General features: G+C 42.4%; 1 protein-coding gene across 4 annotated transcripts in view; it reads right to left on the bottom strand.

The window, feature by feature from the left end:
* SLC8A3 (solute carrier family 8 member A3) overlaps positions 1–22,642 on the bottom strand; it is a 309,897-nt gene that overhangs the window by 62,535 nt on the left and 224,720 nt on the right. For 2 of the 4 annotated variants that reach the window (XM_040412161.1, XM_040412164.1), the window contains one exon: positions 11,149–11,255. The exons of the other annotated variants lie outside the window; for them this stretch is intronic. In XM_040412161.1, the coding sequence (XP_040268095.1) occupies positions 11,149–11,255 (107 nt within the window). Of the gene's footprint in view, positions 1–11,148; positions 11,256–22,642 lie in introns of those variants that run through there. 4 annotated transcript variants of the gene reach the window in all.

The raw sequence follows: 22,642 nt of genomic DNA, 5'->3' as shown, positions 1-22,642 counted from the left end.
GCTGCTGGAGACTGGGGTACATCAAATGGAGTTGCCTGCACTTTCTCCAGACCTGAATCCCATTGAAAACAGTGTAGAGGCTCGCATCTCTGTACCCCAGAACCTCAATGACCTTAGGGCCACCCTTCAAGAAGAATGGGCTGCCATGCCTCAGCAGACAATAAGTCAACTTGTGAACAGCATGAGATGCCGTTGTCAAGCTGTAATTGATGCTCACGGCTTTTAAGACATTGACATTTTTGTGGGGGTATACCCACCACTGGCGTTGGCTTTTGTTTCAATAAATAGTTTGAGATGAGGAAATCACCATTGCTGCTTCTACTGAAATGCACTACTACTTTCATGATATAATATCACTGTAGCGTGAACTTTTTACGTTTTCCATAAATTCCACCAGCCAATTATCTCTAACTTTTTGTGAGTAGTTTAGTTGTGTAGAGGACCCTTTATTGGATTTACAGATACACAAGCCGGGTACAAGCTTTCAATTGACCTGTGCATAACTGAGCAGAGGAATGTACTATTAAAGCGTTTGTGCAGAGCGCCCTCTATTGGAATTACAGACTCGTTCTCGGCTCATATGTCTGTAATTCCAATAGAGGGCACTCTATATTCAGTCTGGGGCTGTTTAACATCTATTTACATGTTGAGCCCTACCCACTAGTACTAATTAACATGTATTTGAATATTGGATAACTTGAAAATGAAATTGAAAAGGGTGAAATGAACAGTAAATCAGCAGCAGGAGGTGCTGTTCATTTTCATTTTGGCACAAACTGCCTTCAGGGATAAAAAAAAAATTTAAAATGTAATCTGAAACTTAAAAATAAATCTCTAAAAATGTATTAAAAAATGTATCTATTTGGAATTTTTTTAACCAAAAAATGCCAGTATGGTTTATGAAAATTAAATGACAACAATGAAAATTGAATGTCAAGAGGTTTTAATTTCATCACATATTACCTATTCTTGAGTTCAAAAATTAGATGGCAAATGATTTCATTTTGGCATGAAATTTTAACACATGGGTGCAAATGAAATGTCAAAAAGGTATTTGTATTTTAATTTTATTTTTGGCTGCTGTTACCTCCCATATTCTGAGGATGTGCCATCCATATAAAAATCCAGGAAAAGTTGTTAGATTTACAAAAACTGCATAAACTGGTAAAAAAAATACAGTTGAATATCACTATGAATATTTGTTTATTCAGTTGACTTTTTTTTTAGCTAGAAAAAGTGCTTTTCGAAGTTCCTTCAGTAAGAGCTGACCAAAGCTTGACTTTTTTAGTATTTTGGTGCCTTACAACCTGGAATTAACATGGATTGTTTGAGGATTTGAACCATTTAACTTACAGAGCATGCCCACAACTTTAAAAAATGTGATTTTTTTTTTATTGTGAAGCAAACAACAAATAGGCCAAAATAACAGAAAAAGTCAATGTGCATAACTATTCAACCCCCCCCCCCCCCCCCCCCCGCCCCCGCTAAAGTCAATACTTTGTAGAGCCACCTTTTACGGCAATCACAGCTCCAAGTCGCTTTGGATAAGTCTCTATGAGCTTGCCACATCTTACCACTGGGATTTTTGCCCATTCCTCCTTGCAAAACTGCTCCAGCTCCTTCAAGTTGGATGGTTTGCACTTGTGAACAGCAATCTTTAAGTCTGACCACAGATTTTCTATTGGATTGAGATCTGGGCTTTGACTAGGCCATTCCAACACATTTACATGTTTCCCCTTAAACCACTCAAGTGTTTCTTTAGCAGTGTGTTTGGGGTCATTGTCCTGCTGGAAGGTGAACCTCCGTCCTAGCCTCAGATCACACACAGAGTGGTACAGGTTTTGCTCAAGAATGTCCCTGTATTTACCACCATCCATCTTTCCCTCAACACTGACTAGTTTCCCAGTCCTGGCTGCTGAAAAACACCCCCCCAGCATGATGCTGCCACCATGTTTCACTGTGGGGATGGTGTACTTTGGGTGATGTGATGTGTAGGGTTTGCGCCAGACATAGCGTTTTCTTTAAAGACCGAAAAGTTCAATTTTAGTCTCATGAGACCAGAGCACCTTCCTCCATACATTTTGCCAGTCTCCCACATGCCTTTTTGCAAACTCACAACATGCCTTTTTGTTTTTTTGCTGAAAGTAATGGCTTTCTTCTGGCGACTCTGCCATAAAGCCCAACTCTATGGAGCATACGGCTTATTGTCATCCTATGTACAGTCTCTGCTGTGGAACTCTGCAGATCCTCCAGGGTTACCTTAGTTCTCTGTGCTGCCTCTCTGATTAATGCCCTGCTTGCCCAGTCCGTGAGTTTTGGTTGGCGGCCGTCTCTTGGCAGGTTTGCTGTTGGACCATGTTCTTTCCATTTGGTTATGATAGATTTGATGGTGCTCCTGGGCATCATCAAAGATTGGAATATTTTTATATAACCTAACCCTGACTTGTACTTCTCAACAACATTGTCCCTTACTTGTTTGGAGAGTTCCTTGGTCTTCATGGCAGTGTTTGGTTAGTGATACCTCTTGCTTAGGTGTTGCAGCCTCTGGGGCCTTTCAAAAAAGATGTGTATATGTAATGACAGATCATGTGACACTTAGATTGCACACAGGTGGACTTCATTTCACTAATTATGTGACTTCTGAAGGTAATTGGTTGCACTGGAGCTTTTTATGGGCTTCCTAACAAAGGGGGTGAATATATACGCACATGCCAATTTTCTGTTTTCTATTTCTAAACAATAGTTTTTTTTAGGGTTGTCCCGATACCGATACTAGTATCGGTATCGGGACCGATTCCGAGTTTTCTCGGCGGTACTCAGCCGCCGATACCCCGCCCCGATACATAAATAGATTACTATGGGCGTAACTATGGGCGGGGCCCGGTGCAGTCACTGTACTCTTACACCGGGCCCCGCCGTTCACCAAAGTATTTATAAACGTGAATCCTTATCCTGTTATTAAGTTGAACTAACGCTGCCCTCTCCCATGTTCCCCTGTATCCCCCTGTATCCCCACAGCACTTACTTAAGCTTCCATAGCAGGCAGAGCGGACGGCACCAGTAACATCACTCACTGACGTAGAGCGCCTGCTCCGCCCACTTTATGAGTGAAGCAGGCGGAGCAGACGCGCGACGTCAGTGAGTGACGTTACTGGTGCCGTCCGCTCTGCCTGCTATGGAAGCTTAAGTAAGTGCTGTGGGGATACAGGGGGATACAGGGGGATACAGGGGAACATGGGAGAGGGCAGCGTTAGTTCAACTTAATAACAGGATAAGGATTCACGTTTATAAATACTTCGGTGAGCGGCGGGGCCCGGTGTATTGGGGGACACTGTTATGAGGGGGATCTGTGGATGACATATAGCAGTGTCATCCACAGATCCTCCCCATAACAGTTCCATCCACAGATCCCCTATAACAGCACCATCCACAGATCCCCCACCAAATAATGCCATCCTCAGATCCCCCCACCCCATAACAATGCCATCCACAGATATCCCACCCCATAGCAGTACCATCCACAGATCCCCATAACAGTGCCATCCACAGATCCCCCATAACAGTGCCATCCACAGATCCCCCATAACAGTGCCATCCACAGATCCCCCATAACAGTGCCATCCACAGATCCCCATAACAGTGCCATCCACAGATCCCCATAACAGTGCCATCCACAGATCCCCCATAACAGCGCCATCCACAGATCCCCATAACAGCGCCATCCACAGATCCCCCATAACAGCGCCATCCACAGATCCCCCATAACAGTGCCATCCACAGATCCCCCATAACAGTGCCATCCACAGATCCCCCATAACAGTGCCATCCACAGATCCCCCATAACAGTGCCATCCACAGATCCCCCATAACAGTGCCATCCACAGATCCCCCATACAAGTGCCATCCACAGATCCCCCATAACAGTGCCATCCACAGGTCCCCCATAACAGTGCCATCCACAGATCCCCCACATGACAGTGCGTCATCCACAGATCCACAGATCCCCCAAAACGGTCACATGACATTTAAAAAAAGTATCTGTATTCGGTATCGGTGACTACTTGAAAAAAAGTATCGGTACTTGTACTCGGTCCTAAAAAAGTGGTATCGGGACAACCCTAGTTTTTTTTATATGTTTTTCTCATTTCACTTCACCAACTTAGACTATTGCGTTCTGATCCATTACATAAAATTCAGATTAACAAAACATTGAACTTAAGGCTGTAATGTAACAAAATACGGAAAAAAAAAAGTCAAGGGTGATGAATACTTTTTCAAGGCACTGTACGTTGAGTGGTAGAAGGGAATGAAGTGCAACAGCGCAGACAGACATGGGGGCTGCTATGCAGTCTGACTCATGCTAGCTGATTCACAGTATGGCAGTTTTATGTTTGTGAGTGTGATCAGCAAGTGAAGGAAGATAATCCTATGTGTCTGCAGAGCTTCACACTAGCTCGCTTTTTATGAAATATAGGTCAAGCTACAGTACTGTATTTCATTACTTCTTCACATATTGACGGTACAGTGATGGAACTTCTTACAAAGTAGTTAATATCATGGTGACCTGGAAATAAAACAATGCCTACTGGAAGAGTTTACCGATTAATATCAGAAGACGCTACTGCATTAAGTCTTCCATGACATTATCCATGGAATATTTGAAAGGGACATTTAACCCGTTAGATGACAGACTCTCAACATTCACTTTAGGCCTCATTGACGCGACCGTATTTTCCACCTGTGTGCTATCCACAGTTTTTTTGCGGATAGCAAACTGACCCATTAGTTTCTATGGGCTATGCACACATCCGTATTTCTACATTCTAAAAATTCTAGACATTCTACAAATTATAGAATGGCATGGTATCTGTATTTTGAGAACTGAAATATGGACATAGTTGTGTGCATGAGGCCTTAGTCATCTTATATATTTGAAGCCACTTTGGGGTACCAGAGCATGTACAAAAAAGTGACTGCTATGAGTACTCAACTATTATGGCGCCTCGCCTCAGGCCCATGACACAAATCTAAGCTTTCTCTACTGGCAGCTCATGGCATTGGCAGTACTGTTATGTAGGCACTCTAAAGTGGTAGGACATTATGGCTTGGTTTTTTGGATTCTCACCAAAAAATGGACACTCATCAGACTCATTTTAGATTGTGTGAGTGCTCTATATTCTAAGAGAAAAAAATAGTAGATCCAGCGTCTTAAAAAGTTCTTAATCCTTTGTAGATGCAACATTAATAAAAAAAAAAAAAAGGTGGTGGATATCGGGAGCATAATCATAAAAAGCCCCTGATATCGCTTACGCGTTTCGTAGTTATGTGCCTACTCATAGCATAGGTAATACTATGAGTACGCACATTATGAGCAGTTATGTGCACTTTTTATGATTATGCACCTAATATTACATTGCATGAATAAAGGATTAAGGATTTTTTTTTTACTATTTTTGTTTGTTTGCTGAGGTGCTCCAGGCCGGGATTTTGGATCCATTTGTCATTTAAATATATAGCTACTGCCCCCGCGATACACGATATCAGTAAGGTGTAATTACAAGTGCTCGTCCCATTCCATAGCAGCCGAACCAATTATAATGTAGCTACCGACAAAACTACAATAAAAATACATCAGAGGGCATTACTAAAAAATCCACAAATTTCCAAATCCCCCCCCCCCCCCCCCCCCCCAAGTAATGTCTGTCTTCCTAAAATTTCTAAAATCTTGAAACTAGAGTATGAAAGAGATCAGAATGTAGATGATTGGGGCTCTTTTCCCATCCCATGTGCAGTGTATAACTTTTTCTGACTTCAATTTCATGTGTTAGCTCCATTTCATTAAAAGTCCAGCTAAGGCTACTTTCACACTAGCGTTTAAGTTTTCCGGTATTGAGTTCCATCATAGGGGCTCAATACTGGAAAAAATAAACGCTTCAGTTTTGTCCCCATTCATCGTCAATGGGGAGAAAACTGAACTGAACAGAACGGAGTGCTCCAAAATATATTCCGTTCCATTTAGTTGCGTTCCCAGACCGGAGAGCAAACCGAAACATGTTGTAGTTTGCTTTCCTTCCTGGGATGCGGATGCAAGACGGATCCGGCATTACCCCAAAGCAAGTCAATGGGGACGGGTCCCTTTTCTCTGCCACAATAGAGAACGGATAACTGGAGTTATTGACGGATCCATCTTGGCTATGTTAAAGATAATACAACCGGATCCATTCATAACGGATGCAGATGGTTGTATTGTCAGTAATGGAAGCGTTTTGGCTGGACCTTGTTGGATCCAGCAAAAATGCTAGTGTGAAAGTACCCTAAAGCGGGTGCACCACCTGTGGCCGGAAATGCCATTCTGTGCACCCCAACTGTCACATCATATATATACTGTACTGAACTTGCCTTCTGTCAAAGAAAAGCGGATTGGCGCGTAGCGCAAGAGTAGGGACAGGTAGGTACTAATGGTGCACTGTGTGGGACACCATATTTTGGCACTCCAGTAAGGAGTAGAGGCGTTGGAGAGGTTGGCTGCATGTGTGCAGCTATCATAATTACAGTTTATGGGAGTAGTGAAACAGTCAGATTTTTCAGCAACTCACTAAAAGCTAAAGAGGAGAGAGAGACATATGCACATTTCTTTCTGGAGTGCAACAGGGGACAAGGGGACCCCATTCACCCGATAGGCGGGAGTTCTGGAAGTGAAACTAGCAGCTGTCAGGCATTTATAGCATATACAGTGGATATAAAAAGTCTACAAACCCCTGTTAAAATGTCAGGTTTCTGTGCTGTAAAAAAAATTGACTAAGACTTTTTCCACCTTTAATGTGACCTATAAACTGTACAACTTTAATGAAAAACAAACTGAAATCTTTTAGGTAGAGGGAAGAAAACAAAAATAATGTGGTTGCAAGTGTGCACACCCTCTTATAACTGGGGATGTAGCTGTGTTCAGAATTAAGCAATCACATTCAAAATCATGTTAAATAGGAGTCAGCATACACCTGCCATTATTTAAAGTGCCTCTGATTAAACCCAAATAAAGTTCAGCTGCTCTAGTTGGTCTTTCCTGAAATTTTCTTAGTCGCATCCCACAGCAAAAGCCATGGTCCACAGAGAGCTTCCAAAGCATAAGAGGGATCTCATTGTTAAAGGTATCAGTCAGGAGAAGGGTACAAAAGAATTTCCAAGGCATTAGATATACCATGGAACACAGTGAAGACAGTCATCATCAAGTGGAGAAAATATGGCACAACAGTGACATTACCAAGAACTGGACGTCCCTCCAAAATTGATGAAAAGACGAGAAGAAAACTGGTCTGGGAGGCTACCAAGAGGCCTACAGCAACATTAAAGGAGCTGAAGGAATATCTGGCAAGTAATGGCTGTGTGGTACATGTGACAACCATCTCCCGTATTCTTCATATGTCTGGGCTATGGGGTAGAGTGGCAAGACGAAAGCCTTTTCTTAACAAGAAAAACATCCAAGCCAGGCTACATTTTGCAAAAACACATCTGAAGTCTCCCAAAAGCATGTGGGAAAAGGTGTTATGGTCTGATGAAACCAAGGTGGAACTTTTTGGCCATAATTCCAAAAGATACAGTCCTGATCAAAAGTTTAAGACCACTTGAAAAATGGCAAAAAATTATGTTTAGCATGGCTGGATCTTAACAAGGTTCCAAGTAGAGCTTCAACATGCAACAAGAAGAAATGAGAGTGAGACCAAACATTTTTTGAGCATTCAATTTAATGAAAACAACGAATAAACTGAAACAGGCTGTTTTTTAGCTAATCAAAAGTTTAGGACCACACCTCCAAAAAAAAATTAAACCCCCCAAAAACAGAACTCCAACCTCCAAACATGAACTCCGTAATGAGTAGCTCCGCCGTTATTGTTTATCACTTTAAAAATTCATTTTGGCATGCTTGATGCAAGCATTTCCATGAGGTGAGTGGGAACATTTCTCCAAGTGGTAAAGACGGCCGCACAAAGGCCATCTACTGTCTGGAACTGTTGTCCATTTTTGTAAACTTCCCTTGCCATCCATCCCCAAAGGTTCTGAATTGGATTTAGATCAGGGGAACACGCAGGATGGGCCAAAAGAGTGATGTTATTCTCCTGGAAGAAGTCCCTTGTCCTGCGGGCATTGTGTACTGTAGCGTTGTCCTGTTGAAAAACCCAGTCGTTACCACACAGACGAGGGCCCTCAGTCATGAGGAATGCTCTCTGCAACATCTGGACATAGCCAGCGGCCGTTTGACGCCCCTGTACTTCCTGAAGCTCCATTGTTCCACTGAAGGAAAAAACACCCCAGACCATTATGGCGCCCCCTCCACTGTGGCGCGTAGAAAACATCTCAGGTGGGATCTGCTTGTCATGCCAGTAACGTTGGAAACCATCAGGACCATCAAGGTTACATTTTTTTCTCATCAGAGAATAAAAAACTTTCTTCCATCTTTGAATGTCCCATGTTTGGTGCTCTCTTGCAAAGTCCAAACGAGCAGTTCTGTGGCGTTCAAGGAGACAAGGTCTTTGAAGACGTTTTTTGTTTTTGAAGCCCTTCCGTCTCAGATGCCGTCTGATGGTTATGGGGCTGCAGTCAGCACCAGAAAGGGCCTTAATTTGGGTCGAGGATCATCCAGTGTCTTGACGGACAGCCAATTGGATCCTCCGGCTAGGTGCTGATGAGATTTTTTGGGGTCTTCCACTTGACTTTTTTGTTCCATAACCCTCAGGATCATTTAAGAATTTAAGAAATTCCAAATGACTGTCTTACTGTGTCCCACCTCAGCAGCGATGGCGCGCTGTGAGAGACCCTGCTTATGCAGTTCAACAACCCGACCACGTTCAAAAAGGGAGAGTTTTTTTGCATTTGCTTGTGACTACCTGACAGAAAATGACAATGAATCCACATCTTTGCACAGATTTGGCCTTTTAAAGGCATGTGGTCCTAAACTTTTGATCAGCTAAAAAACAGCCTGTTTCAGTTTAATCGTTATTTTCATTAAATTGAATGCTCAAAAAATGTTTTGTCTCACTCTCATTTCTTCTTGTTGCATGTTGAAGCTCTACTTGGAACCTTGTTAAGATCCAGCCATGCTAAATATGATTTTCAAGTGGTCTTAAACTTTTGATCAGGACTGTATGTTTGGCGCAAAAACAACACTGCTGGAACTGGGGCCTTAGTTAAACTAGAGGGAATTATGAACAGTTTCAAATACCAGTCAATATTGGCACAAAACCTTCAGGCTTCTGCTAGAAAGCTGAACATGAAGAGGAACTTCATCTTTCAGCATGACAACGACCCAAAGCATACATCCAAATCAACAAAGGAATGGCTTCACCAGAAGAAGATTAAAGTTTTGGAATGGCCCAGCAAGAGCCCAGACCTGAATCTGATTGAAAATCTGTGGGGTGATCTGAAGAGGGCTGTGCACAGGAGATGCCCTCGCAATCTGACAGATTTGGAGTGTTTTTGCAAAGAAGAGTGGGCAAATCTTGCCAAGTCAAAATGTGCCATGCTGATAGACTCATACCCAAAAAGACTGAGTGCTGTAATAAAATCAAAAGTTGCTTCAACAAAGTATTAGTTTAAGGGTGTGCACACTTATGCAACCATATTATTTTATTTTTATATTTTTTCTTCCCTCTACCTAAAAGATTTCAGTTTGCTTTTCAATTGAGTTGTACAGTTTACAGGTCACATTAAAGGTGGAAAAAGTTCTGAAATGATTTAGCTTAGTCTAATTTTTTTTACATCACAGAAACCTGACATTTTAACAGGGGTGTGTAGACTTTCTATATCCACTGTATGTCACAATTGCCTCAGATGGTAATAACCATTTACATTTTCTTGTGACCCTTGGTTCTGGTTCACTTTGACCATGTGTCCTCGTAGAAAATGTTGTGCAGACTGATCTAATGTAACCAACCTAAGAGCATAGCCCTGGGTGCTGCATGCTAGGAAGCATCAGAAAACCACTTTCCCCTGGTCATTGTGTTTAGATATAGAGCTAGGACTGCAAACTGAACCTGTGATATCCAGCACTGGCTCCTAGTAGCCTATTCTGCTTTAAAGGGGTTGTGCTAAGTTTTAAACGTATTCCGCATCTACAGGACCTTCTGACTTCTGGGACCCCCACCAATCACAAGAAGTGGGGTCCTGTGTCAAACGTATGAATGAAGCTTTGGCGAGCATGCAGGCTGAACCTCCACAAATTTTTTTATGGGGCTACCAGAGATGATGCTTGACTATCTCTGGCTCTCCCATAGAGATAAATAGAGTGATGCCTTCTATGAGCGACCACTGCTCCATTTATTCCAAAGGACACAGTACCCCCTACCAGTCATACACTTATGCCCCATCTCGCCAACTGGGTATAACTTTGTCAATATGTCAAATATGTTAATTTGATCCCTTTTATTGTTGTATATACATGACATTTTGGGGCCACCCAAGTTGCAGCATTCATTTAGAGATGTAGTAGTGCTGAATTTGCCATTTACCGGTTTCCAAGTCATCTCTAAGTTAAAGTTACACTAAACCTATGGCCAGGGGGAAATAAAGGGGGGGGGGGGGGGTGGAGCAGCCCCGGACATATATGTTTATTTTTCTAATATAATTCTTTACAGTTTAAATTACATTATTGGAATGAGAGAAGGATATTAATGTAAGAATTGGTGGGAAAACCACAAATTACACATCTGTCACAGCTCTGCTACATCTGTAATTGGTCATGTCCCCTATGTCTCTGCCTTTCTAGAAAACATGAGACCTTTGGATAACAATAGCTTTGATTTGTGGTCACACGGGTCAGATATTCCGGGAGTGAATACATGCTCACATAGCTTCAGGGTTGGCATGGTGGTCTTATCTACAGGAAAAGCATTGTTAGCAGTCACAGTGTTAACCAATGAGTATTTAAGGATGTTAATTGTTAGGTGGAGCACAAGGAACAGGTGAGGAGAGCAAAGATTAATGTAGGGATGAGTAACATTTGGCAAACCACTTTTGGATGAACAGCATCTTTCCTGATGCTCAGCTAGTTGGGGCATGAGGACCACAAATAACTGGAGCGCCAACAGTTACCCATCCCGAGGGTAGCAGAACTCAGGGCAGGGGCTTGTTAGTTTGATAAATCTGCTACTACACCTTTCTGCACACTCATGTCCACAACGTGAGGCGCCCTCAGTTCAATGTGGAAAGTCTTGTTTTTCTCATACTCCTCGTCATCAATTATTTTGATCTGAAATGTTTTGCTGTGGATGGAAAAATAATAGTTGTCAAAAGAAAAAGCAGAAGGAAAGAAAGAGTAGAAAGCGTGCGCTCCATTAGCTCAATGTCTTTAACACCGCAATAAAGAGATTAAAAGGGAAACAGAGATCATGGTTATTTCAGATGGAAAGATTGCAGGATTTTAATTTTGCAAGCATGGTATTCTCTTTACGACTTGGTTGAGAAGAGTTCTTATATTATATCTTATTCTTTACTGGCTTTGTGTAACTTTATTGGATAAAAAAAAATCACAGTACTACCTTGCCATACATAGATACCACATGAGGTCTAAGGACATAATTACGTGGCTATATAATGGTCTATCTGTATTACAGTTATAACCACTAGACCCCGTGTATTTCTGCTAAGATGAACTTCATTTAGCACTATACCCTATGGTGATCTAAGTTTGGTCCCATACAATTGCTGAGGTCCAGAATTGCAACTGCAGCGCACTGGCCTGCGCTGGAAGAGGCTGGTGGTGGCGCCAATGAGGGTGGTTATAGTCCTCACTGTGGCTAAATCCTCTCTCCAGCTCTCTCCCCAGGCCAAGCATGCAGTGGATGGAGGGGCGCAACCCTCCTCGCTCACGGGGCACACCATGGACTTTTGGCGGCCTACTGCCTGGTGGTGGTTGGGGTGCCCTTAATGTTAGATGGATGAGTAGCAGGGTGCAAGGCAGAAGAGCAGATGAAAGGCTGGAAGATGGTAGAAGAAATGACTAGGTCCGCATGGTTAAGGCAGATAACAGAGGATGATGGTTGCCACAGTGCAATCACAAGAAGTAGGCTTCAGTTCCGAGGTACCAGTCGGAACCGAAGCAGAGTTCAGATCAAAGTTTTAATATGGTTTTCCAGTTTAAAAATCAAATACCAAAGTTATTCACCGAAGTCTCGCGTGATTTCCAGAATAACTGACTTTGCCTCGTCGGAGACGTACATATTAATCCTGTACGGATCTCCATACAGCATTAATCCAAAGTTTTGAGCATAGCGACTTCAGATCTAGGATGCAAAGCTCGCTTTGCTTATCCCCAATTCACACTAACTTCTCCTAGCCGCAGGCTCCCATGTGTCAATCTTCCGGTCCTCGGCCAGACATGTTCACATGGTCCGCAGCAGCCAATGACTAGCTTCGGTTGTGACATGTTGCTTATGGACACATCACTGCTGAAGCCAGTCGTTCAATTGCGAATGCAAGCTACATATACCGGTACATACAAACTAATTTTCCTAGAACTAGTACCACTATTGTTCATGGGCTGAGCAGCAGAACCAGACACAGACACTGCTTCTGGTGGAACAAAAAAAGATCCTCTTTCCTAATCTCGCAACCTCTTTCGGCTATTTCAGACTTAATTATAACCTTATGCTGGATATAATGAACACAATTTCCAAAACTTCCATCCAAATGTTTTTCCTGGCTCCTGTACCAGAAAGCAGAAATCCTTTAGTGTACTGGCAAGCCATGACTAAGCACATAAGCCATACAGACGGCCACCTCTTACCCCACTCTCCTAGTGAAAAGAATCGGCGTAAAAGCCAGTAGATACAAGCTGACTTCATGATCTGCAAAGACCATTATTTATGGCATGGGGAGAAAATGAACACCAATATCCTATTATTAATACTGATGGCATTCATTTGTATGTGTGACCAGTTCTTAGAAGAAGACACAGTAAAGGGTTGTCACGGACTGGCAAAGCTGCACAGAGGTGTAGAGTCATCATAATGGGATGGGGCACCAAGACCTCCAGTTGGAGATGGATAGGTGTGGTGTCAAGCAGCTCCTGAAGGGCGCCTCATTTTTATCTTTGCTGTGGGCAATCATGAAATCAGGTGTGGTTAGGCATAATTCCACTGCGCTAACTGTGCCTCAAATTTCTATAGTGAACACATCACATCACATACTGCCAGATATAGAAGAGCTCGTTATAATATAATTACTTTCTGTGGCGCTCCAGTCATACATTGAGACATACCGGTACATTTCCAGATCCATACTTCAGGATAATAATTCTTTCTAGGGGACAAAAACCTCTGTAAATGGTGGTGGTAAATGAAGTGCTTACGACCTAGGGACGATCTGCGCCTCCACACAGCCTGCCTGCATAAAGCCTCAGGATCAGCATAATGAACTGGCCCACTTCATTGAATTACTACCAGATTTCACTAGTATCTCCATGTATTTAAAACAGATTGGGAACCGCTGCCTAATCAATATTTTTGATTTATTAAAATAATCAGGCCACTTGCTGGTATACTCTGTGTGTGAGACTCAAGTGTTATATAAGCCGGTCTACCCGCTAGAATACTAATATTGTATCTCAAAGCGTGAGTCTCTTGACATCACCGTTCCAATCTCTCAGTTTCTCCAGGAGATAAGAGTCCTTCATATTTTATTATTATTCTAATAGGGGAATTAAGAGACACAGTTTATGGAACATTTGTAACTTTGTGTCATTAATTCAGACCTTAATGGCAAAACTTTCTGGTGGCTCACACTTGAGAAACTCTTTCAAATCTTGATATTTGAGACGCTTGTGAACACTGTGACTTCCAGGCAATCAGCACCTGGATGACTCCTCAACAAGGAATTACATCCTGTGATTCTTCTATACTTTATGAATCAAAGCACTTTTTTCTAAGACATCCAGAATCTTTTTCACTTTTTTTTTTTTTCCTTTTACAGTGCATCTGAAACAGACTCACAATTCAAGAACAGAACACATATAGACACCGGAATAACATCCATTCAAGACACTAAATAACACAGTGGACAGCTCTGGGAACCCGGTGTGAGCTTTTTCACTGCCCGCCAAAGATAAAGATATCGCACTTAGCAAATCCGTTTTCAGATCCTACTATTAGCCTTATGCCTTTGATAGTCAGTTTAGTGCTGCCCGAGATGATGATCCTCCTGAAAACTGTGACGGCAATGATTTCTTCTCATTATCCAACTAATATTATGCATCTATTTCTACTTAGGCTACTTTCACACTAGCGTTCAGATGTCTGCACAGACGGATCCGCTCCTATAATGCAGATGTTTGGATCCGTTCAGAACGGATCCGTCTGCATTATAGTTTATAAAAAATTCTAAGTGTGGAAGTTGTTCAGACGGATCCGTCCAGACTTTACATTGAAAGTCAATGGGGGACGGATCCGTTTGAAAATTGAGCCATATTGTGTCAACTTCAAACGGATCCGTCCCCATTGACTTACATTGTAAGTCTGGACGGATCCGCTCGCCTCCGCACGGCCAGGCGGACACCCGAACGCTGCAAGCAGCGTTCGGGTGTCCGCTTGCGGAGCGGAGGCTGAACTCTGCCAGAATGATGCATTCTGAGTGGATCCGCATCCACTCAGAATGCATTAGGGCAGTACGGATGCGTTCGGGGCAGCTTGTGAGACCCTTCAAACGGAGCTCACAAGCGGAGCCCCAAACGCTAGTGTGAAAGTAGCCTAAGAAGTGACACAAGAGCATCACAACATACAGTTGCAAGAAAAAAGTATGTGAACCCTTTGGAATGATATGGATTTTTGCACAAATTGGTCATAAAATGTGATCTGATCTTCATCTAAGTCACAACAATAGACAATCACAGTCTGCTTAAACTAATAACACACAAATAATTAAATGTTACCATGTTTTTATTGAACACACCATGTAAACATTCACAGTGCAGGTGGAAAAAGTATGTGAACCCTTGGATTTAATAACTGGTTGAACCTCCTTTGGCAGCAATAACTTCACCCAAACGTTTCCTGTAGTTGCAGATCAGACGTGCACAACGGTCAGGAGTAATTCTTGACCATTCCTCTTTACAGAACGGTTTCAGTTCAGCAATATTCCTGGGATGTCTGGTGTGAATCGCTTTCTTGAGGTCATGCCAAAGCATCTCAATTGGGTTGAGGTCAGGACTCTGACTGGGCCACTCCAGAAGGCTTGTTTTCTTCTGTTTAAGCCATTCTGTTGTTGATTTACTTCCATGCTTTGGGTCGTTGTCCTGTTGCAACACCCATCTTCTGTTGAGCTTCAAGTGGTGGACAGATGGCCTTAAGTTCTCCTGCAAAAGGTCTTGATAAACTTGGGAATAGATTTTTCCTTCGATGATAGCAATCCGTCCAGGCCCTGACGCAGCAAATCAGCCCCAAACCATGACGCCCCCACCACCATACTTCACAGTTGGGATGAGGTTTTGATGTTGGTGTGCTGTGCCTCTTTTTCTCCACACATAGTGTTGTGTGTTTCTTCCAAACAACTAAACTTTGGTTTCATCTGTATATAAGAATATTTTGCCAGTACTGCTGTGGAACATCCAGGTGCTCTTGTGCAAACTGTAAACGTGCAGCAATGTTTTTTTTGGACAGCAGTGGCTTCCTCTGTGGTATCCTCCCATGAAATCCATTCTTGTTTAGTGTTTTACGTATCATAGATTCGCTAACAGGGATGTTAACATATGCCGGAGACTTTTGTAAGTCTTTAGCTGACACTCTAGGATTCTTCTTCACCTCATTGAGCAGTCTGCGCTGTGCTCTTGCCGTCATCTTTACAGGATGGCCACTCCTAGGGAGAGTAGCAACAGTGGACTCCAGTTGGCTGACACCTCACTCCAATTAGCTCTTGGAGAGGTCATTAGTCTAGGGGTTCACATACTTTTTCCACCTGCACTGTGAATGTTTACATGGTGTGTTCAATAAAAATATGGTAACATTTAATTCTTTATGTGTTATTAGTTTAAGCAGACTGTGATTGTCTATTGTTGTGACACATTTTATGACCAATTTGTGCAGAAATCCATATCACTCCAAAGGGTTCACATACTTTTTCTTGCAACTGTACTTTATATATCAAACGGGTTCTCCAGGCCTGCACCCAAAAAGTCTCTTTCAGCTAACCCGCAGCCAGTCAGATGGTCACATGATCCCAGCCAGGATTGTGAAAACGCTGGGGCGACAGAAGGGCAAGTACTACTGAAACGGTCTTCTGTCCATAGGTTTGCGGAAAAAGTCTTAGGAACAGGCCTGGAAAACACCTTTAATCTAGAAAAGGTTTGCCGCAATCACCCATAACTTGTCAAGAGGCTAATGTTATGACTTCCTAACCTCTATGGAGCGGTTGTAGACAAAAAGGAAAGAGAAGGCGCTCATAGGGTGAATATGTAAAGGATTATTTCCCCTTTCAGACGGAAGGTAATATGCTCACCTGTTAGAGTTGCACCAATTGGGTGCAACTACAATGAGAGCTGAGTACTCTTGAGGGTTGGTTGGTGCCGTCGGCTTTGTCCAAACACCCTTCGGTCGGTGCCGAACCGCCGCATGGGTGAGTATACGAACTGTGGGTTTAATGGACCAAGAAAGTCCAAGAAAAGCGAACAGAGTAACAGGCGCAAATCCACAACCAATGGTAGAAAACAAATTGGTTTATTCAGGACAACGCGTTTCGGGGTGCATGACCCCTTTATCAAGTCTACAGAAAGAAATGTATCGATCACATACATGAACTTCGGTGAAAATAAATAAGTGTGGATAATAAACCGTAGCGAGAATAAATATGCATATACATGTATAAAAGAGTAGATGCGTAAATCTGCATTCGAATAATGAATAAAATTAAATGGAATAGAAGATATTAAAAATATATGAATATATACATATATCCTGGGAACACTTACTGATAAAAAATATTTATATATATATCGAATAAATGAAATCCGCAGCACATCCAAGTAGTGAAGAAGTAAAAGAAGCTTTAATCACCAAGCATGCGACGTTTCAATCCTCTCAATGGGATTTTTCTCAAGCAGTGACCATTGAGAGGATTGAAACGTCGCATGCTTGGTGATTAAAGCTTCTTTTACTTCTTCACTACTTGGATGTGCTGCGGATTTAATTTATTCTACATTTTTTGGAGGTGGATCGCCGACTCAGCCGCCGGCACTCCGACTGTACTACACAGATAGTGGTGCTGCCCACATTCCTTGTTTTATATATGTATATAGAGACATGGTGAGAGATAAAATAATATGATAATATAATAATAAAAGTACAGTAGTCTCAAGGGGATTCATTGGAGGCATCTTGGACATTGGCATTGGAATGTGCGCCTATCACTGGCTGTCTACTGAGAACGTTATGTTTTGATGTCAAGACTTTGTGGCCATGATGGCATAATTTAGGCCGTGTGTGAGGTGCATTTTGGTCCTTGGGGGAATATGGGAGAGAGGGGAACACTTGGTGAAATATAAGGTATAAAAATGGAATTGGGATAGAGTATACGGGATAGAGGATATAAATGTATATGTCTATATGTATGTATGTATGTATGGAAATAGCAAAAGGTAATGGGGAGGTGTGATGAGTGAAATTGATAAAGTTAGGGTGAATAAGTAATACCTGGGTCCCAAATGGTGGGGGATAGGGTAGAATGTGTGTCCAGGATGAGTGAGATATGTAAGCTTATTGAAGAGGAGGTGCTGGCTTGCATGGAGGTAACTGACCTGGTGGATCACAGTGGAGCCGCTCGTATCCCAGCACGTGGGGTGTCCGGAGCGATCGATTCACAAAAAAGGCGCGCACTGTCAGTTATTTTTGAAGGGGCGGGCGTTGGATCGCTGGACACGTGGGGTGGGCGGGGCTGTGGTAGTGACAGTGGTCGGAGGGCCCCACGTGCTGGGATACGAGCGGCTCCACTGTGATCCACCAGGTCAGTTACCTCCATGCAAGCCAGCACCTCCTCTTCAATAAGCTTACTTATCTCACTCATCCTGGACACACATTCTACCCTATCCCCCACCATTTGGGACCCAGGTATTACTTATTCACCCTAACTTTATCAATTTCACTCATCACACCTCCCCATTACCTTTTGCTATTTCCATACATACATACATACATATAGACATATACATTTATATCCTCTATCCCGTATACTCTATCCCAATTCCATTTTTATACCTTATATTTCACCAAGTGTTCCCCTCTCTGCCATATTCCCCCAAAGACCAAAATGCACCTCACACACGGCCTAAATTATGCCATTATGGCCACAAAGTCTTGACATCAAAACATAACGTTCTCAGTAGACAGCCAGTGATAGGCGCACATTCCAATGCCAATGTCCAAGATGCCTCCAATGAATCCCCTTGAGACTACTGTACTTTTATTATTATCATATTATTTTATCTCTCACCATGTCTCTATATACATATATATAATATTTTTTATCAGTAAGTGTTCCCAGGATATATGTATATATTCATATATTTTTAATATCTTCTATTCCATTTAATTTTATTTATTATTCGAATGCAGATTTACGCATCTACTCTTTTATACATGTATATGCATATTTATTCTCGCTACGGTTTATTATCCACACTTATTTATTTTCACCGAAGTTCATGTATGTGATCGATACATTTCTTTCTGTAGACTTGATAAAGGGGTCATGCACCCCGAAACGCGTTGTCCTGAATAAACCAATTTGTTTTCTACCATTGGTTGTGGATTTGCGCCTGTTACTCTGTCCGTTTTTCTTGGACTTTCTTGGTCCACCAAACCCACAGTTCGTAACCTCTATGGAGTCATGGGAAGAACATCTGACAAAATGTATACCATACTAGGAGAGATCTTACAGGTATACACTATTGCTTTAAAAGGAATTGGTCACCAAGAAATTCACCAAAAACCAGGCACAATGCCTTGCAGGGCTAGCTTAGCTGAGTCTTCCTCCATAATCATCTCGTGACTCTGTCAATCAAGGAGAGAGGGGATGCAGTAGGAGCAAGGGTGCCCAAAAAGTGGCTTGGGCTTACCCTCATTGCACTTAACTTCTCATTTATATATGGGTCAAATGTAATCTAATGATTCTGTAGAATATTTGAAAAAGGGTTATATAGAGAGTAATAAAACCCGAGTGCTTCTGCACAACAAGGCACATTTTCCATATCCTATAACTTTGAACGTGTCATAAGACATGAGCGTTAACTTAGATAATACGGTCTTATCTTGTGACACTTCAATGCATCACTGATAAGTCATTTCTTATGAATGTGCAATGATGGATACGACAAATGGCAAATTCACGTGTCTGTTTTGTGGACACAAAAACTCCTTTGCATCAGAGTTCTGCATCAACAAAGGTCTGATTTCAGGATGTTTACGTGTTTCCATAGTGGTTGATCTCTTTTTGCGTATGCAAAAAATGGCAAATTTTTTTTCCCAACATACTTTTTTTTGTACTTTTCTATGCAAAGAGACCATCATGACATCCATGTGCTGTCTGTGGTTTTCATGGACCCATTTAATAGAATGGGCACGTTCTAGCCACAAACCGGACCAAAGTGGTGCATGCTCCCATTTTTTTCCTGCGCACGGACGGTCCACAGAAAAAAACGGACATCTGACTACACGTATAGAATTCAATGGATCCACGTAGAGATAAGCAAATCGAATTTGTCTGGAATTTCCCAAAAGTTCAGATTGCAGCCAGAAGAGGTCAGTACACCGGCAGATAACTGGATTATTGCTCCTGTAAGGGGTCTAGCAAGCTAGTGGAACCTCCTGCTCATGCAAGGGGTGGAACAAACAGCCCAGCAGCTGCACACAGAGCAAAATGGGAATTAACCCTTGCAATACTAAAAGGATGGGTTCAATGAATAGTATCTCTAATACGCACACAGGAAATCTGCGCCGAAGACCGCTGCATCGCCACTATAACAATTTGACTGATTCAATGAGGATTATTTTACTGCTCAGAAAATGCAGATACTTCTTCAGGCCAGTGACATTCATTCAAACTGGCCACACAAATCCAATGACACCAGGCAAGAGTGGGGGGGGGAATCTTTCAAAACATTTTTTCAAAAACCTCTTATCCAACTCGCACAAACATCACACAAACATTTAAGACAAGGCCAACTTGTATTTCAGACAATTGTCAGCTAAAACAATCATTACATTTTATCCAACAGACTAATTTTGGTTGAAATCGTCAGTTTTAATCAACATTAAAGTAATGTGTATGGGCACTTTATCAAAGAAGACCGCACTATTCTGTCAGGGAGCAACAAAAAGCCACACTGACGCCCGTGTAGACACAGCGTAGTACAATAGTCTACATTTTCTACATTGGTCTGCAGTTCCTGTAAAAGCCGCAAAGGGCAATTTCAGCCATGTGCATAAACCCAAGGCCCTAAGGCATTTCCTTTTCTGCAATTCAAAATTGTGTAATACGGATTGGAAGCTAGAAATCATCCATCATTACAAACTCCAGGAGCAGTGTAAAAAATAATGATCTGAAGCAAATGTCTCAATCCTCCGGAGAGATGTCATCCGCGAAAATGCTGCCCCTTATAATACAGAATGGAAATCCTCCTGCCTGTGCACAGCTAGTGGTCAAACGGCTCTTCCTGAATAAATACTACCATACTGCTGGTTATCTTATTACATAGGGAGTTGTATTCTGAGATACCAGCATAACGTGAGGACAAGGTCCTATATACAGAAGGAGATAGAGTACAGAGAGACTGACTACTGCCTACAATCTATAAACTGAAGAACATCTCCCAGGATGCTACAGCTACATAGTTGTCCATCCCGGGATGCAAAGTTTCTTTGATTAAATATTTTAAGGGGAAGGTGGAAATGCCAGAATTAGGACTAAAATAGCAAATCTTCCTGTCTGCCTATGTCTTGGAATACAGCAGTAAGGAGGGTATGTTCACACGGTATGTAAGTAGAGGTAGTCACTGAATCTGCCTCCAAAATCAAAGCAATGTCTACAGACTTCAAAATACACACTGTTTTTGAGGCAGTTTGATGTATGGTTAACTAATCCTGGCCAGCCATCTTAGGCTACTTTCAGACCTGTGGCAAGAAGGTCCAGCCGCCTGATCCGGCAAAGTATGCCGGGAACTGGCTGGACACAAACCGCAGCATTTGGTGCCATGAAGGGATAACACGTTAAGACACCCTACACAGTTGGTCACGATTCGACCAATCGTAGTCAGCTAGACCTGCACGCCGCACTGTGAATTGCAAGAATTATTGCGAGAATACAGTTGCCAGTCAGAGATTCTACTGAGTGAGACTTTGGCAAGATAGTGTATAAGGAGGGCCATAACTTCCACTCTTGCCCAAAACTATACATTGCTATCTGAGAATAGAGTTGCATTATGTACAGATGAGACTGTTTCCTTCTTGTTTGATGTACTACAACTCCCATTGTGCACTACAGTAAAAAGAGAGATGTTTATTCTGTTTAAATATGGCCTGGTTTACTGACTGCTACATCATCACACGCTGGCCATTGAACTACTACACCTCCTGCCAGGCACCCATACAACCAGGCAGGAGACCCCAACTACAGGTAGCACCCTGAGGGAGGAAAGGCTGCACCCTCCTCTCACTGCACTGGCCCTAGGGAGCAATGGCCTGATGGAAGCTACTACCACTCCCATCCTCTGCTCCTGCTCATCAAGGGCTCGCGGCACTCAGTGCACTGTAATTAAAAGGTTTGTGCCAACATTAAAGGGATTCTGTCATCAGAAATGAGCCCTATAAGCTAAACATATGGCGATGTCCCTTGTAAAACACAGAATCCTAAAGTGAGTTTATCAAATGCCCCTGTGGCTCTATATTCATAAAAAAGCGGTTTATATCACCTGTCAATCACTTCAAAATGTGTCCAAGGGGACGTCTCATGGTGAAAGGTGCCCGGCTGCAGCCATGTCGTTTAGGTGCATTCACACGACCGTATAATTTTATCCGCATCCGTTCCACATTTTGCGGAATAGATGTGGATTCATTTCTATGGGTGAATAAAATGTGCGGACAACGTTCATTATGTTGTCCGCATCCGTGTTTCCACTTTTTTAGTCCGCAAAAATATGAAGCTTGTCCTACTATTGTCCGCAGCCCCATTCAAGTCAATGGATCCGCAAATTGCGGATGACATACCGTATGTCATCCGTTCTTTTGCGGATCCGTTTCCGTATTTTTGAAGGCCTTAATGATTCTTTTTTTCTCTCTATCTTTTTTTTTCCTTCCATTTTTTGCGGACCATAAAAAATGGAAGACATACGGAACACAAACGGAAGTTATTTGTCCGCAAGATGCAGAAACACGGCATCTTTCCGTTTTGCGGACCGCAAAATGGAAAGAATTACACACGGTCGTGTGACTGTACCCTTAAGAGAATGCAGCTGAAGACAGCACAGTTAGACAGATGTCCTTACTGTTCTTTCTCTGCTATGTCCCCCTCCTCTACTCGATTCCTGCATCTCCTTTAGAGCAGCATTCTTATCAGAGTTCCCGATCCCCTGCTTCAAATCAAAGAAGCAGAACTTGTTGTTGCAACACTGACT

The sequence above is a fragment of the Bufo bufo genome, chromosome 11, assembly GCF_905171765.1.
Source record: "Bufo bufo chromosome 11, aBufBuf1.1, whole genome shotgun sequence".
NCBI lineage: Eukaryota > Metazoa > Chordata > Amphibia > Anura > Bufonidae > Bufo > Bufo bufo.
This window is presented reverse-complemented; position numbering and strand designations above follow the sequence as displayed.